The sequence below is a fragment of the Candoia aspera genome, chromosome 1 (assembly GCF_035149785.1).
Source record: "Candoia aspera isolate rCanAsp1 chromosome 1, rCanAsp1.hap2, whole genome shotgun sequence".
Classification (NCBI taxonomy): domain Eukaryota; kingdom Metazoa; phylum Chordata; class Lepidosauria; order Squamata; family Boidae; genus Candoia; species Candoia aspera.
The window spans coordinates 63870550-63886076 of NC_086153.1; the positions used below are offsets into that span (position 1 = coordinate 63870550).

Here is a 15527-nt window from a genome sequence, read left to right on the forward strand (position 1 = left end):
ATTTGTCTGAGTCCATCTTTAAGTGTGGTGTGCAGAACTGGACACTGTACTGTAAGTGAAGTCTGATTAGTGCAGAAAGTATTGACCTATTTCCATGCTTTGGAAACTCTATTTCTGATGATACAATGTAAAATGCATTCATTCATTCATTCATTCATTCATTCATTCATATATATATATATATATATATATATATATATATATATATATATATATATATATATTGCTGGCTCATGTTCAGTTTGTACTAACATAATTACAATTCAATTTATTGTTGGCTGGGGAACTCTAGGAGTTGAAGTCCACACATCTTAAAATAGCCAGGTTTGAAAAACACTGTCCTAATTGCCTAACAGGATTTCCGGCAACTAAGCCACAGACCTTATGATTCACATTCTGGAGGATAGTCTCTGATTTTGGAAGTGTGTGCTGGAAGTAGGGCTGGATCTAGTCCTCCTGCCCTGCCTTTTCCCCCTACAGCTTAGCTCTTCCGTCTGGGGTGGAAGGTCTGAATCTGGCCAAGGAAGAAAGCAGCGGCTCTGAGCATCCGTCGAGTAAACTGCGGATTGCCGTGGCACGACCTTCCCCCTTTGGAGGACGGGGCCTTGGGGTCTGATGCTCTCCCCGGTAATTACCGCGCAGAAGCTTCCATGAGACGGAACAGCTTTGCCAAAATTAATACACCCCCACCCCCCGGATCTAGTCCAGCTGCTGTTTTTTAAAATAGCCAAGTGTAATTATCCCATCGAGCCCCACCTGAATCAGACGCGGGGAACTGGAGAGCGATGTTTTGCGGATCCCGCAGGAATCAGGCTGCGGAGGGATTTAGTGTGAAAAGTGGTGGCTGCAGGCGCCGCCGAGTGGTTGTCTTGGCAGGCGGAGGCGGCTCCAGTATAGGAGGGTAGCCATAGAAACCGGCACAGCGCCAAAGCAAGCTGGACCCTTCCCCCGGGGCACGAGGAGGGAGGAGGCAGGCCGGCCCGGAATCCGCTCCGCGCATCGGACAAGCTGCGACAAGCGCCGCAGCGGTCGCCGCTGGTGCGGTACAAGCAGGAGGAGGAGGAGGCGCCGAAGAAGGGAGGCAGCCCGCAGTCTCCGGGCTGGAGGAGCCGGGCCTTCACTGCTGCCAGGGGGGAGCAGGCGGAGCAGGTGGGGCGGCGGTGACACAGCAGCAAGACAACGTTCGGCCCCGGAGGATCGCGACTGAAGCGCGGCGGATCGGAAGAAGCGCGCCGGGGCAAGAGGGGCTTTGCTGAAACAGGCGCGACCCCGGAAGATACTCCGCGGCCCCCTCCCCGGCGGACACCTGGTTCCGTGCCTCCGCAGAAGCCGGGAAATGCACGTTCTCCCGGCTTTCCCCGCGTATAAAATTTCGGAAAGACTTTGGCTCTGATTTGGATTTGCATTTCTTGTTCCTGGCATTTCAAACTGCTGCACCACGCATCACTCCGCTCACTTTTCCAACCAGACTTAGAAATGGAGCGCGCTCCCTTTTTCCGTCTAGACAGCAGACGCTATTAGCCTCTGAGCTTTTAAGTCGGATTTGCGCGGAATTTACCTCAGTGTTACTGGGCACACTGATGCGTCTCCGCAATTCCAGTTTGTGCAATACGCCCATCAAGACCTTTCCGAATTGCATATTTTGATCCATGATTTGCTAAGCACCCCAGTATTTAAAATTGCACCAACCCCCCAATTTGGCACAGGATTATAAAACCGTCGGTTCACTCAGTTCTGTAACGCGCTGCTTTTCTCTTTTTAACCGGATTGCAGAGCGTTCCTGCTACTCTAATCTGCGTTTCCCATATTGTTTGAGTACAGCAATCTGGATTAACGCTGCAACTTGCTGAAGGGGTTTGCTGGTTTACAGAACGATGTTGCCAGGATCTATTCAGATCTCTGGAGAGACTTTATCCAGTGCAGAGATTCGGGATATTTGTGAGAGCCTACGGGAGAACTCCATCAAACTGCTTTCACTCCGTGGTTGTCAACTTTCTGATCGAGATTTCGGTCGTATCTGCAGGGGGGTAGCAGAGTCTCATTCGCTGGCTCAACTTAATCTCAACTTGGGAATTGTTTCCAATATCAATCGGGTCAAGCAGTTGGCTGAAGCCCTGAAGACGAACCGCTCTGTCCAATCTTTGTTGTGAGTACTCCCTCCGCTTGGTCTAAGCAGAGGACTTGGCCTCTGCTCCAGGGGTGCAAATCCTCCAGGGCAAATGCTGTGCTGGTTTCTTTAAAAGTTGTGTTTCATTGACATAAGTGGAATGTGGTCTGGCGTGAGGGAGGACTTCTAGAATTCCTTAGCATAGTTCAGCTACCCTTTCAATATTTTTATATGGCTGTTGTCCCCCCCCCTACAAAAAAAACCCTTATCTTCCTGCCTGGTTGTGGGGTGGGATACAGAGATACACAATGCACTTTAAAGGACCAGTGGTCATCCAATCCAAAGTATTGATCATTACCACATTTTAAGCCTCCAGAGTAGTATTGATTCATTAATAAATGACACAAATTAAAATTGAAAGGAAAGAAGTCTATGGCCTTCTAGAGGTCATACTGCAATTTACATTGTCCCAGATGTTTCACTATTTTGGCTGGAGCTGATAGGAGTCAAAATCCAATAGATATTATTAGGGCTGCAAATTCCCCACTTTTGGTTAAGAAAGCATGAAAACATATCCATAATTTGCCATTTTGTCACATGAAGAAAGGGACGTAATGTATGTTGGTGGGAACAATTAAATGAACTTCCAAAGCTTGTACTCATTGCACTTTCAGAGGAGGTCAAGCACCGTCCTCTTAAATTTACTATCATTCAGAAATAGGTGCTTCAGTCCCAATAAGTGCAGTTGTATGATTTTAACTTGCCAGATCCAGATAGTTGGAATAGGTTGAACCTTACATCCAATAATGTGCATGGCGAGTGCCAATTATGAATCTGAGGTTTTAAAAAGTGTACATTATTTCTTAAATCTTACTCTGTTGGTTCTCAAGCAGTGACAGTTCTCACTTCTTGTATTCCTTTAATGCATCTTTATCAGAAAAAAATGCACAGCCCTTTCGGATACCTGTTGTGCCCTTAGGAAGATGAGGAATGGCTCCCTCTCTTCTGGAAAGGTGGCCTTGAGCATTGGTTATAACAAAAACAGCAGGATGTCTTATACCTAAACTAACAAGTAACTTTCATGAACCAGAACTTGCCTAAGGAAACTATGATCTCTATGAGATCACTTCCAACATAGGAAATGGGCTCCCAAACATGAAAGTTCAGGCAAAAATATGTATTAGTGGGCTTCCAAAGGAGGCTTTTAATCAAGCACTTACTCTGCCTCTTTCAGAAGACTCCATTGTCCTTGTCCTCCATTGTAACCTTCCTGTGTTTTTCTGCCAGTGCCTGGTTTTATTCTGCTCTCTGAAAAACACTTGCATACCCAGTCAGTGTGCTTAGGATTTGTCTGTTTATCATTTGCAACTCAAAGGACAGACAGACAATGACTCCTTTTTATTTATACAGCCTTCATGGGAGTCCCCTGACAGATGCTGGTCTGGCCATCCTCAACCCAGCCCTATCCATCCATCCCTCACTCGTGGCCTTGGATTTGGGGGACTGCATGCTGGGAGATGAAGGTATCAACTTGATTTGTGGGCTTCTTCCTCCTGATGGGGCCAAGTCAGGTAAGGAAGAGGGGGTATGTCATTTCTGCAGCTGTCTCTTTGGACGTTTGCTCACACCAGTGCGTTAGGAGAGTGGGGGTGCCAAGAGTCCCCTGCCCTAAAGGAATTATGGCTTTGGTTTTTTAGAGCAGTGGACTCTAGTGAACATCCTCTGGTAGATGATAAAACTTAGAGGAGTTAAGAATAAATGAGTTTCCACTCCTCACAGAGATGATATTGAGAACAGGAGTGTACTTCTTTAGTGTGGAATTAGAAAGGGCCCATGAATGGAAAAATACACACACACACACACAATTGTGTGTGTATAGTATGATGAGTACATGACAGAAAAGGCAAATATATACACACAGTCCACACAATTATATACAAAACTTCTGAAGGGACACAGCAGGAGCCTCATAACTGGATGTTCAGCTATCCAGGCAATCGCTTCTGGTGTTGCTTTGTGCAGATCTTCTAAGGAGCCAGGGAACGCACGTCATGGGCAGTCTTGCACAGTATGGTTAGATCGGCCCCACAGTCGCAACAAGGAGAATCTTTCCAGCCCCATTGATCCAGAGCAGAGGCCATCCTTCCAGTATCACATCTGGCTCTGTTCAATTTCAACCAGACAGAGCAGGCAGGTTAAAGCCAGAAGGTTTGGAAGAGGGATCACTAATGACCAAGCCGAGTGAGTGAATGAGAGAGTATGTGTGTGTGTGTATTTCAAGTTAAACTTTGTACCCTAGAGATGTGAAGCATTCTTCTGTAACATAAAAGTTTTTCTGTAAATGTCATGTATTTTTCTCAGAAACACAGCTAAATGTAGCAAGTTTCAAACAAATCTGATAATTATCAGAAATAATATCAGAGATTGATAGACTGAGTAAAATACTCCTTTGCTTTCTCTGAATTTACAATTCATTCCCCCCCCCATGTTTCACTAATTTCTAACCCAGATTGTACTAAGAATTTAAGAGTGGAAATGCTGAATGTATATTTGGTTGAGTATGGTTCCGCAGATAGTCTAATACAAAAATAAACAAATCTGTGCTTCTAATCAGCCTACATTAAATAATTATTTTTTCTTGCTTTTTATGGTTCGTCCCTCCTCACTGCAACACCTCCTCTTAGAGCCTGCTTTCCCTAATGTTGGAATGGCATGGCAGCCAGTTGTAAAAAGAAAGATCAGTTACTTAAATTCAGTGTAGGTAAATAGAGCATAGTTCTCTAAATATAGTATCAATTAATTCTGTAATAAAGATTCCAACTGTTCTGTTTCTAATGTATTAAACATACTTTCCTCATTTTCTAGTTAATAGTTATATAACCAGATGTATGTATCTCTCTGTGTGTGTGTGTGTGTGTATATATAGTACAGTATATATTCTCATCTTGATCCCGTCTACAGTCCATTAATGCAATGACATAAAAAATGAATTCTAGCTGAATTGTTTTGAGCAACCTTTGTCATGATGTACAAGCAATAGAGTGGCTTAAGTTCTCTCTCATCAGAGGAGGATTCTATTTAGGAGAATGAAGCTTGTCAGGAAATGATGAAAGTTAAATGGATACCTATGCAGCAGAAGCAGCACAGGAGAACATGTCCCACAAAACATCGAACTGAAGCAGTGTAGAGGCTCCCCTCTGACCTGGGACAATCGAATTAGAGTGATAACTTCCATGCATGAAGTTTTGGCCAGGGCTGCCAAGACTCAGTAATTAGGAAAAACACCACCTTTTAGAGTTCATTGAATCCTATGCAGTGACTAAGTTTTGTTTGTTTTGTTTTTTCTATAAAAGCTCAACTGAGCTAAGCTCAGGACAAACTCATAACACTGTTCTTTAATTTCCAAGATTGTTTCTAAAGCTAGATTAGGAGTCTCAAACCAACAGGGGAAAAATTGGTTTAAACTAAGCATTGAATAAATAAATGCGAACTCTAGCTTCTGTTATGACCAACCTAGACTCTTGATGCAACAGTGTGTACAATACACACTGGGAAACTACAAATGAAGCTCTTAAGAATTTGGACTGAACATTTCCAGCAGGCCAAAACATTATAGACGCAGATCTGGGCACCCCACAACAGCTGGGCCACCACTTTTGCAACAAATGGTTTCTGTTAACTAAGGAAGGAAGACTGTTTTGGGCACTCTCAACAGCATGTTAAGCTTCTCGCTGATAGAAATCTACTGCATGGAAAGCAACCTACTGATATCTATAAAACCTGACTTGCTCAGATTAGTTCCAATTTACCTGCTGTCTGTATTTGGCTAGGTTTTTTTTTTTACAACCCCCTGCCCCCCCTTTTTTTCCTTAGGATCATTGATAGCTAAGAATTTCTTGATACACAGTAGATGACAAGACCCTGTAAAGCTGTCTTCATACCAACTGATGTCAAAGAAAGTACCACTACTTTATCATTCATATGTAAAAGAACAGAAAGATGTCTGCTACCATAGCAGGATAAAAAACCTGGTAAAACTGTTGGCCATAGAATTAATATACAAATCAAACAGCAGAGCCACTATACAGCTTTCCTTTTTTCTTCTCCAAGTTGGAATTAAACTAGACTGGTGACCATGATTTTGACCTTCAGATAAGGATAGTCTTAAAGCTTTTGAAGAAGAAGCAACCATTTCAGGTTGCTGGGGAGTAATTATATTTGTTTAAGAATTCATCCCTTGGAATCCAATCAAACGCTGATTTTAAATGGACAAAAGCTATATAAACAAACTTCCAGATATTTTGGTATATTATAAAAATTAAGTACTAAATAATGTCATCTCTGTTGATTTTGTGATGATCGATGATCTATGACTGTAATAATCTTCCACTACTACATATAACTATGTATCTTTATTTAGTTGTATACTGTAACATATTGTCTAATTACATAGTATACACTTAGTACAGTATGTTTGCCTACACTATCAGTTCAGCTGGTCAGACGTATGCATCCATATGAAGTATAAAATGCCAGTCAGCTGCAGTTGTGGAAAAGTACCCCTACAGTCATAGAGTAATGAATATAGGCAACGTTTTAAGCACATATTCACAATATAGCTTAATAAGCTTAGTTTTCTGTTTAGAGAGTATTATCTTTTTGTTCATAGAGTCTGGAGCTTGCAGACTAGAAATGAAAAATTTGTTTAATGCAGGCCAGTCTTTCATTTTTACATTTATCTGTTTAAGCTGCCCATCAGTGACAACCCTCAGTATTGCCATTACTCTGACTGAAAGGTCAGAGAGCAAGCCTTCACGTCTTCCCGAAACAGCTTTCCCCAATCTTGGTGCTCCAGAAGTTGTGGAGCTGCAAGTTGCAATATTTGGCCATACTGGCTAGGATGTCAGTTTTCATTTCAGCACATCTGAACAGCATCAGGTTGGGGAAGGTTGCATTAAAGGTAAAACATGGTCAAATATTTAGCTTGTTGTTACATTATTATGACAGTTGGGGTGGAAACAGCACTACTGGGGTTGCCTGTCAACCACCAAAACAACTTGGGTTTCTTTTGCTCCTGAAAATGTTCTGCTCCATTTCTAATGTCTCCATATATAACATAGGTTACCATATAATTGTAGCACTAGTTTGAACAACAGTGTGTAGAAAATATATTTTGAAGTTAATTGATCAGTGTTGGATGAGTTAATCTGCATTAATGATTCAGCAAATGTGATGTTAGTCCTGAATGGAAGAGGCTTTGTAGAAGTTGCCTTAGGGTCACCTGGCTTCTCTTTTATGCCTAGGATTGAAGGAACTGACTCTCAGTGCAAATTCTGGCATCACACCCAAGGGATGGGGACGTCTGGCTATTGCAGTGGCTCACAGTTCCCAGGTGCGAGTGTTGAACTTGGACTACAACCCCCTGGGTGAGAGCACTATGGATATTTGGCAGTGTTTGTGTGTCGTTTCGACTAACAGAGATCTTGCTGGGCTTATATAGGTTATAAAATTTGAGGGTTAAACCTTAAGCAAATCCAGATAATACCCAACAGACCTACTTAGAAGGCCATTATGCCTTCTTGGTTGGGGAACAAAGTAAATTGCCATATGCCAGTAGTAATGTAAAGGCAGTTTACTTTGTCCTCTAATCAGGAGGACCTAATGACCCTCTGTGTAGGCTGCTTAGGAAAAAGGCAAATTTGGCAGCTGGTGATGCTGCTTTCTACAAAGTCAGCCGAATTGTGCCAGCTCATCCAGTGTTTTCTACCCCAACCTTCTCCAGCCCATTGCCTTCTGGATGTTTGGGATGGTACCTCCCCACCTGGTCTTCAGGGGCTGGTAGGGACTTGGTAAATTTTCAGACATGGCTTCCCCCAATCTAGGTACTGTTCTTTTTCCATTAGTTTGTCTGTAAGTGAGGACCCACTTTGTCAGGAATAATGCTTCCGCCCACATGCTTAAAATAAAGCAATAAAAGGAGGTTTAAGAAATCACTCCGGGCACTGAAAGCACAACCTGCCGTCACATGCCCTATTCTGAAAGAGTGGGATGGAGGACTACCACATTCTACACAGAGAAGGGCAGCCGAGCACTACCATCTGGAACCAAGATTATGAGCTTCTCCTGCAGACTCTGGCAGTACCTCATTCTTGGGGTTATTGGCTGGATTCCATCCCACATCCTGTATGCTTTTATCACTGGGCTTGGTAGTCGTGAGTTGTCCCTTTCCCAGCTGCTGCTTCAAAAAATAGCAAGGCAAAGAGGAGTTCCAGCAGGTTGCCATGGAAACGTCCTCTCTCCCCAGTTGCATTTCTGAGCTGATTTGGCAGCTGGTGAGCCAGGCTGCTCTGCTCGGCTCTGCTCATCCTGCTGGAGGAGGCAGATGTGAACATCTTGGCTATACGCGTGCACATCCTATCTCACCCTGCCTTCTCAGGATGGATGAGGCACTTTTTTTTCTCATACCTTTGCTGGCAAGGTTTACTCTTTAAGGGGTGGTGCATGTCCTTTCATCTGCTAACCAATAATAAGCTATTAGTGGGTTACTCAGAGACAAGGAGAGAGATTACAGGTAGTCCTTGATTAATGACTACAATTGGGACTGGAATTTTAGTTGCCAAGTTGGGTGATTAAGCAAACCCAAACCTGATTTTTACAACCTTTTTTGTGGTGGTCGTTAAGTGAATCATGGTCAAGTGAACCATATGGTCATTAAGTGAATCATGTGGTTCCCCATTGATTTTACTTGCCAGAAGTTGGCTGGGAAGGTTGAAAATGGTGATCACATGACCATGTGACACTGTGATGGCCATAAATGCGAATTGATTGCCAAGTGTCCAAATCGTAATCACATGACTGTGGGGATGCTGCAACGGTTTAAGTGTGAGGGACAGTTGTAAGTCAGTTTTTTCAGCACTGTTGCAAGTCCAAACTGTCACTAAACAAATGGTATTAAGTGAGGACTACCTCTACTGAGACATTGGCCCAACGTCGGAGGATTTTTTTTCTTAGCTAGTTTTCAAAGGATGAAAAGTAGGAGGAAAAGGAGTTGCCTTCCCCATTCCCTAGCATCTTGCACGGTCAACAAATGGTAAAGTATTAACTCAGCATCTTCTTTAGGAACCAGGGAACTCAGCTGTTAGAAGCCATAATCTGAGGAAAAGTGGAGAAACTTGTGGCATTCAGATGGCTGCATGTCCCTTACATTCTGCTGCTCTTGAAGTGGGGGCATCTGGTAGAGCTGAAATAAGCTTTGCTCACATCCCCTGGCTTTCTGTTCCATAGGTGACCAGATAGCAGCAATGCTGGCTGTTTCTGTGGCATCCAGCCGCACCTTAGAAGTTTTAGATTTGGAAGGAACAGGACTTACCAACCAGTCGGCTATGGTAAGGGAATATGGCTCTTCGTTGCCCTTATTTCTCTCACCACTCAAGGAAGTCAGCATAACTGACTGCAAAGCTTGCACACAATTTGCCCCCAGATGTACTCTTCCTTTTCTCAAGGGACCTGAGAATTTACAATTACTTAAAGCTTTATGATGTGGAAGACATCCTTCTTAACCTTAGATTTTGGTTTGGTGCGAAGGGGTGGTTTTTTGAAGCAACAGAGATGGACACAGTCACTAGTATTAGATAGGAAGAATTGGTGATAAAAGTACTAAAACATCTCTCTTTAGGGATGCAGAACTTACTTTATGGCTCAGCACCCACTTATCATTACTGGAGTAATTATTATATTATCATTATTGGCAACAAGAAGAAATACAAATTGGTTCCAGGTTAATTGGCCATTCAAGCCTTGTTAATCGCATGTCAAAATAAATACAAGTTAGATCTTAGAAAAATCTGAACCCACTGCCTTCTCTTTCCTTGGTCACCTGGCATCTACAGTGAGCTGCTTCTCATGATGCCTCTGTTCTGTTCTGACTCAATTCAGATCCTACTGGATATGGTGGAAAACTATCCAACAGCTCTGAGGACACTGATCCTGGCAGAGAACAACATTAGTCCTGAACTACAGCAGCAGATCTCAGACCTTCTTTCAGAGGGAGAGGAAGAGGAGGAGACTGTGTCCCATGAAGTCATGGCCAGAGAGAAAAATCCCTGGATCTGTCAAAGCAGTAAGATTGGGTCCCTCTTGAGAATGGGAGGTGACACTGTATGGATGGTTTACAAACATGTGGAATTAGGGCACTTCATTTTTTATGTTTTGATTTCATTGTTTGGAAAAGGGAGAAAATAATTTATTTGAATAGTGTTCATTTAGTCTTACATACAGTATATGTTTCTGAACAGCTACTCTGTTTATATTACAGTCAGTTTATCTAACTTTATAAGGGGAAAAAGAATATTAACTATATAAAACAGTTTAAGTAGACCAGATACCTAAATAGTCCACTAATTGAGACTCCTAGTGATGGAATGTTTTTCAAATATAGAGGACTTCTGCAGATCACCATATAATTGATGGAGAATCGATATCTTCCCATTCTTGTAATATTGGAGCTTTGGTACTTGCATCTCTAAATTATACTGCCTTTTCATCCCAATATTTCTTTGCATTAGCATAGTTGGCACTGTTTATCTAGAAGTGAAATTCCTCTTGGAGGATGAAATCTGGTCTTTAGTAGAAGCTGATAGATACTAAATTTGAATATAACCCAACAGTTAATGCTTACATGGAGGGCCCGTTTGGTGTGGTGGTTAAGGCACCAGGCTAAAAACCAGGAGACTCTGAGTTCTAGTCTTGCTTTAGGCATGAAAGCCAGCTGGGTGACCTTGGGCCCAGCCACTCTCTCTCAGCCCTAGGAAGAAGGCAATGGCAAGCCACTTCCAAAATCTTTCTAAGGAAACTGTAGGGATGACTTCCAGGGAAGAAATGGTGAACAGAAGATGGCTCTGTGAAAAACAGAGTTGACAATTCTGGTGGAATTAAGAGCCCGCGAGTAGACTGGCTCTTCGTAATTCCTCTCTGGACAAAGAGGACTTGAGGTTGCCCACAAGTGCTCCAGACAGTTGCTCCTCATGAGGAGACCACAAGACAGTGGTCTCCGATGGGTTTAGAGCTCTGGGAGACAAGGGAATAGCCATCTTGCTCAAACTGGTCGGCGCCTCAAAAGGACACTGGGTTCACATACTTCCTTTTCTAATCACTTTTGGAAATTGCTTGTTAACTGGTTTTCACCTATTAAGAACCTTTGGATCGTCAGGTTTTACAGCCCTGGGTGAGTTTCCTTCAATCCTTAGTGAAAGAAGTTTTAAATACAAGTTGAAGGACTTAATTTTTTTTCTGGAATAAACAGCAAAAGAGTTATTGAAACTTTGATTTTTAGAAAGTTACAGACTAAAGGGTCCAGATAAATTTGAAATAAGATTTTGGAATTAATTATAAAGAGTCCTTCCCATGGGAAAATGCTTTTGTTTTGAATTCCTTAAAAAAAATAAAAATAACAAAACTGCAGGGACTTGTCCAGGCAGTCACCAGGAGATTTGAAGGTGCATGTGCACACACACTTTAAATAAATAAATGCTTTCATATTTTGAATGTGATTTTCTTGAATCATTCATATAAATTGATGTGTGGCAGTAAGAATTAATAGAATAACCTAGCCTGCCTACAAATGCACACATGTACCACTCTGGTTTCCCGTTCATTTTTTTTATATACAGCAGTGTCATAACTAAAAATCAGAAGTTAGATAGGCTTGCAGCTTCAAAATATTTGTAAAATTAGCACTTAACAGTATATTGTTATTCTGGGGGAGACAGTGCAGTACCAATGGATATCTTTTCTGTTTTTAATTTTACAAAAAAAGGGCTAGTTTGCTGCATCTTTACTTAAACAATACCTCTAGTTTCCACATAGGCCCAAAAGACATACTTAGAAAATAAAAATGGTAACTGGATGCAGCTCAGTTTATCATTTGGAGCTATGGATACTTGTCCAATCAATCAATCAATCAATCAATCAATAGTGGAAAGTACAATTCTGTGAAAAAGTATGTGCCCATTTTCAAACACTCTGAATGTTTGCATATCTTGGTATATCTCTGATACTAAAAGTTGTAAGAGCTTCATATGGGTCCTAGTGATATAAAAACAGAATCTGAGCAAACGAGTAATACCAAGCTCTGGTGCTTGATATTTTTAAAATAATTTTTATTAAGGATTTAACAATAATAAAAGATAATACAAACAAATCAGAGAGAGAGAAAAGAATAGAAAAAAGGAAGAAAAAAGTGCAAAAAAAAAAAAAAAAGGAAAAGAGGGGAAAAAGGAAAAAAAGCAATAAAGAAGTGACTTCCGATCTTCAACACAAGTACAAACTAACTTACTATTTGTGGTGTTTTCTGAGCTTGGTTGTTTGCTTGCAGATGTTTTATTGCCCGACTAGGGCAACCTAGTCATCCCCTAGTCAGGCAATGAAACATCTGCATGCAAACAACCAGCTCAGAGAGCACCAAGGACTCCACAGTGCAACCCTGAGCTACAGTTATTCTCTTCTACTGAAAATATTTGTCCACCCTCTAAAAGGTTACATACATGGATCACTTCTTCCTATAACCCATTCCTTATTCATTTGCAAATACATGAATCATCAGTGTTTATGTCTGGGTATCAGCAGAAAGTCCGAAAAGTATTCCCAGCATTTTATAAAGATATGTCTTATTTTAACCCTGTCTTATTTTAATAAATCAACTTTGAATTCCTTTGTTTTGCTTCTAACAATCTTAGTCCTTAATTCATTCAGATGTTTATGCTGAATTTGACCTCCCTTCAATTTTTCTTTCTCCAATCTCAAAGGTTTCTTCAAGTTTTTCACAACCCTCATTTGTAAATCCAGTAAAAAGTCATTATCCAGGTCATTCTCTTGGCTTATCATTTGTATTTCCATTTTGACTATCATCTCTATCTTATAGTCCAGAATGTCTTTATTTTCCAGTATTTCTGCATCAGGTAATACTTGTTTATCCCTTTCGTCCTATTGGTCTTCCAAAATACTCTCACATCTTTCATTTCTTCTTTAAAATCTTTTGCAAATAATATATCCATATAAGCAAACATTGTTGCTGACCTTGTAGCTACTAGTTTCTGACCCCATTCTCCAAAAATCTCCTGAAATGTCTCAAATGTCGTAATATTGTCTGTTATTTTGTAGGTTCCACAAAAGACAGGCTTTTCTCTTTTTTCCCCTTCCTTCTTTCTCCTGCCTGAAGTCTTTAGTCCCCTCTAGTGTTTCATTTCTAAAATGGCAAAATCTCAAATTTCTATTGCTTATTTTCTAATACACTAAACAATTTATATTCCCATGAAAAGTCTTAATTACTTCTCAAAGTCCTAATTTTCCAAAGCTGTGTAGTCCCTTGTTTGTAATGATCTTAGATTAAGTTCCTATTAAATGTTTTGCTGTTTACTTCAATTTCTTTAAATTCCTTAGGCTGTTAGTTGTCTTTTGTATTGGAACAAAGGTTAACTCACCAGGTGATTTTTCAAACTTGGTGCTTTGAAGATCTCTTTCAACTTTAAAGTGATTACATTTCAAAGGTTTTTAGAAAGTGAGTATTAGTGGACCTAGCGTACTTACAAGGCTCCGCCACAGTTGAGAGCTTGATGGTTTCCCTTGTCTCCTGGCGCTCAAACCTCTGGGAAACCACTGTCCTACAGTTTCCTCATGTGGAGCTGCCGCCTAGAGCACAAGTGGGTGATCTCTTGTCCTCTCCTTTATCCTGAGAGGTTCTGTTAGTCTGGGCTTGTTGCCAGTCTGTCATTCCTGGCCATGGCAACATCTCCACTCCTTTGGAGACATCTAGTTCACCATTTCCTCACTCGGAAGTCCCTCTTGTTTAATTTATTTTATAAACAAAGTAATCTGATATGCAGTGAGCCAGTATGAAAAAAGTAATCAGCACTCCTACTTCAGTCAGTTCAGTTAAAGGGATAAGCAGGACTAATTGTGGGAAACAGGGCTGATTTGGGTCAGCCCAGCCCTATATAAATCTCAGACTTTGACTCCCCTAAGCACAGTGAAGTTCTCAGTACACAGATTCTAGAGGTACATTATAACTTCAAAAGAAGTTTGTGAAGATTTTCATAAAAAGTCATTTAGGCCCATCAGCCTGGAAGAGATTACAAATTTGGTAGATACTTAAGGCACAGTAACTTTTTCACAGTGGCACATTGTACATTCAGTGGGTTGGGTGAAATAATGGGGAAATCATGCCACTGACTTTTGGCAATTCAGATTCAAAAAAAGAGTTGTAGGATCCACAAAGATAGCGTTTAACAGCTGCATTTTCCTGTGATATATTTAGGTGTACAGGGATATCCCACATCATATACAGTTCATCTAAGAAACTGAAGTAGGCAACTGATTTCAGTTGGGAGCTACATTTTTAATTATAATTTTGGTTACCAAAGATAGCATAGGTGTGTCAGGTGATATCACCAGATAGAGATGGCTGGCTTTTTGCTGTTGCAATTTTGAGAGGAAGTTAAAAGAGAAAATCACAAGCTGAAAATTAACCATTTTGCCTTTGGATTTTAGCAGTACTATCTACAGATCCTAAAAGAAGATAAAAAGTTGCCAGTTCCAATGCTAAAGAAACTTTTTTCTATTTCAGATTCCAGTTCCCAGATGGTCTTGGTAACATCAGGCCTTGGAGAAAGTCTATTAGCAGAAACAGAGATGTGAACAGAAAGTCTGATGAGAAAAACATTCCCATGTACTGTATTTGGAAAGACCATATTGGTAGAAATGTGTATTTTCACACATCTTGTGTAATGTCTGCTGTGCTTCTGAATTTGTGAGTGTACGCACTAGGCAAAGATAGGAAAGCTGATATGCCCGCGTGCAAGTACTAGTCTGTGTGACTGCAGATCCATACACTGTGTTTAACTGAAGTCACCTTTTTTCCCCCTGCTCTGGAACCATACCCAGATTACTCAGTCCTTGTCATTTGCTTTTGATGATTCAGTTGCTGTATTTTTATATTTCACCATACTTGACTGATCTTTGGGAGAAACTGCATTATTCAGATGTATATATTTATGTACAAGAGATACTCTTTTTATTGCTTGTATTTATGCTTGGGTAAAATTTTATAAAATTCACAAACATGGCAGAGTTGCGGTTGCAAGATCCACATATGGAAGAAAGAGAAGGGATGAGATGTGCACTGAAAATAATAACAGCTCACCTGAGCACGGCATTAGTAAAACACTTTGGCTGCTGGACTACATGCATCTTATTGCCTTATGAAAAGCTAGAACCTCTACAGAGTTATGTTGTAAGAACTTTTTCAGCCAAGGGCTACACTGAACTGAATCTCATGTACTTTGCTGTGTAAAGAAACCTTTCTCAAATCCATTTTGATATATGCTTTCCATTTCACAAAATGACAATAGGACATTAAAGTTAAAAG

General features: G+C 41.0%; 1 protein-coding gene across 1 annotated transcript; it reads left to right on the plus strand.

Annotated features, from left to right (window-relative positions):
* The first annotated feature begins 1067 nt into the window (after positions 1 to 1067).
* LRRC73 (leucine rich repeat containing 73) lies at positions 1068 to 15527 on the plus strand. Its single transcript, XM_063305248.1, has 6 exons — positions 1068 to 2146; positions 3518 to 3678; positions 7411 to 7533; positions 9392 to 9492; positions 10043 to 10226; positions 14727 to 15527. The coding sequence occupies exons 1-6, from the start codon at positions 1875 to 1877 to the stop codon at positions 14795 to 14797; spliced, it is 912 nt and encodes a 303-aa protein (XP_063161318.1). The 5' UTR covers positions 1068 to 1874; the 3' UTR covers positions 14798 to 15527.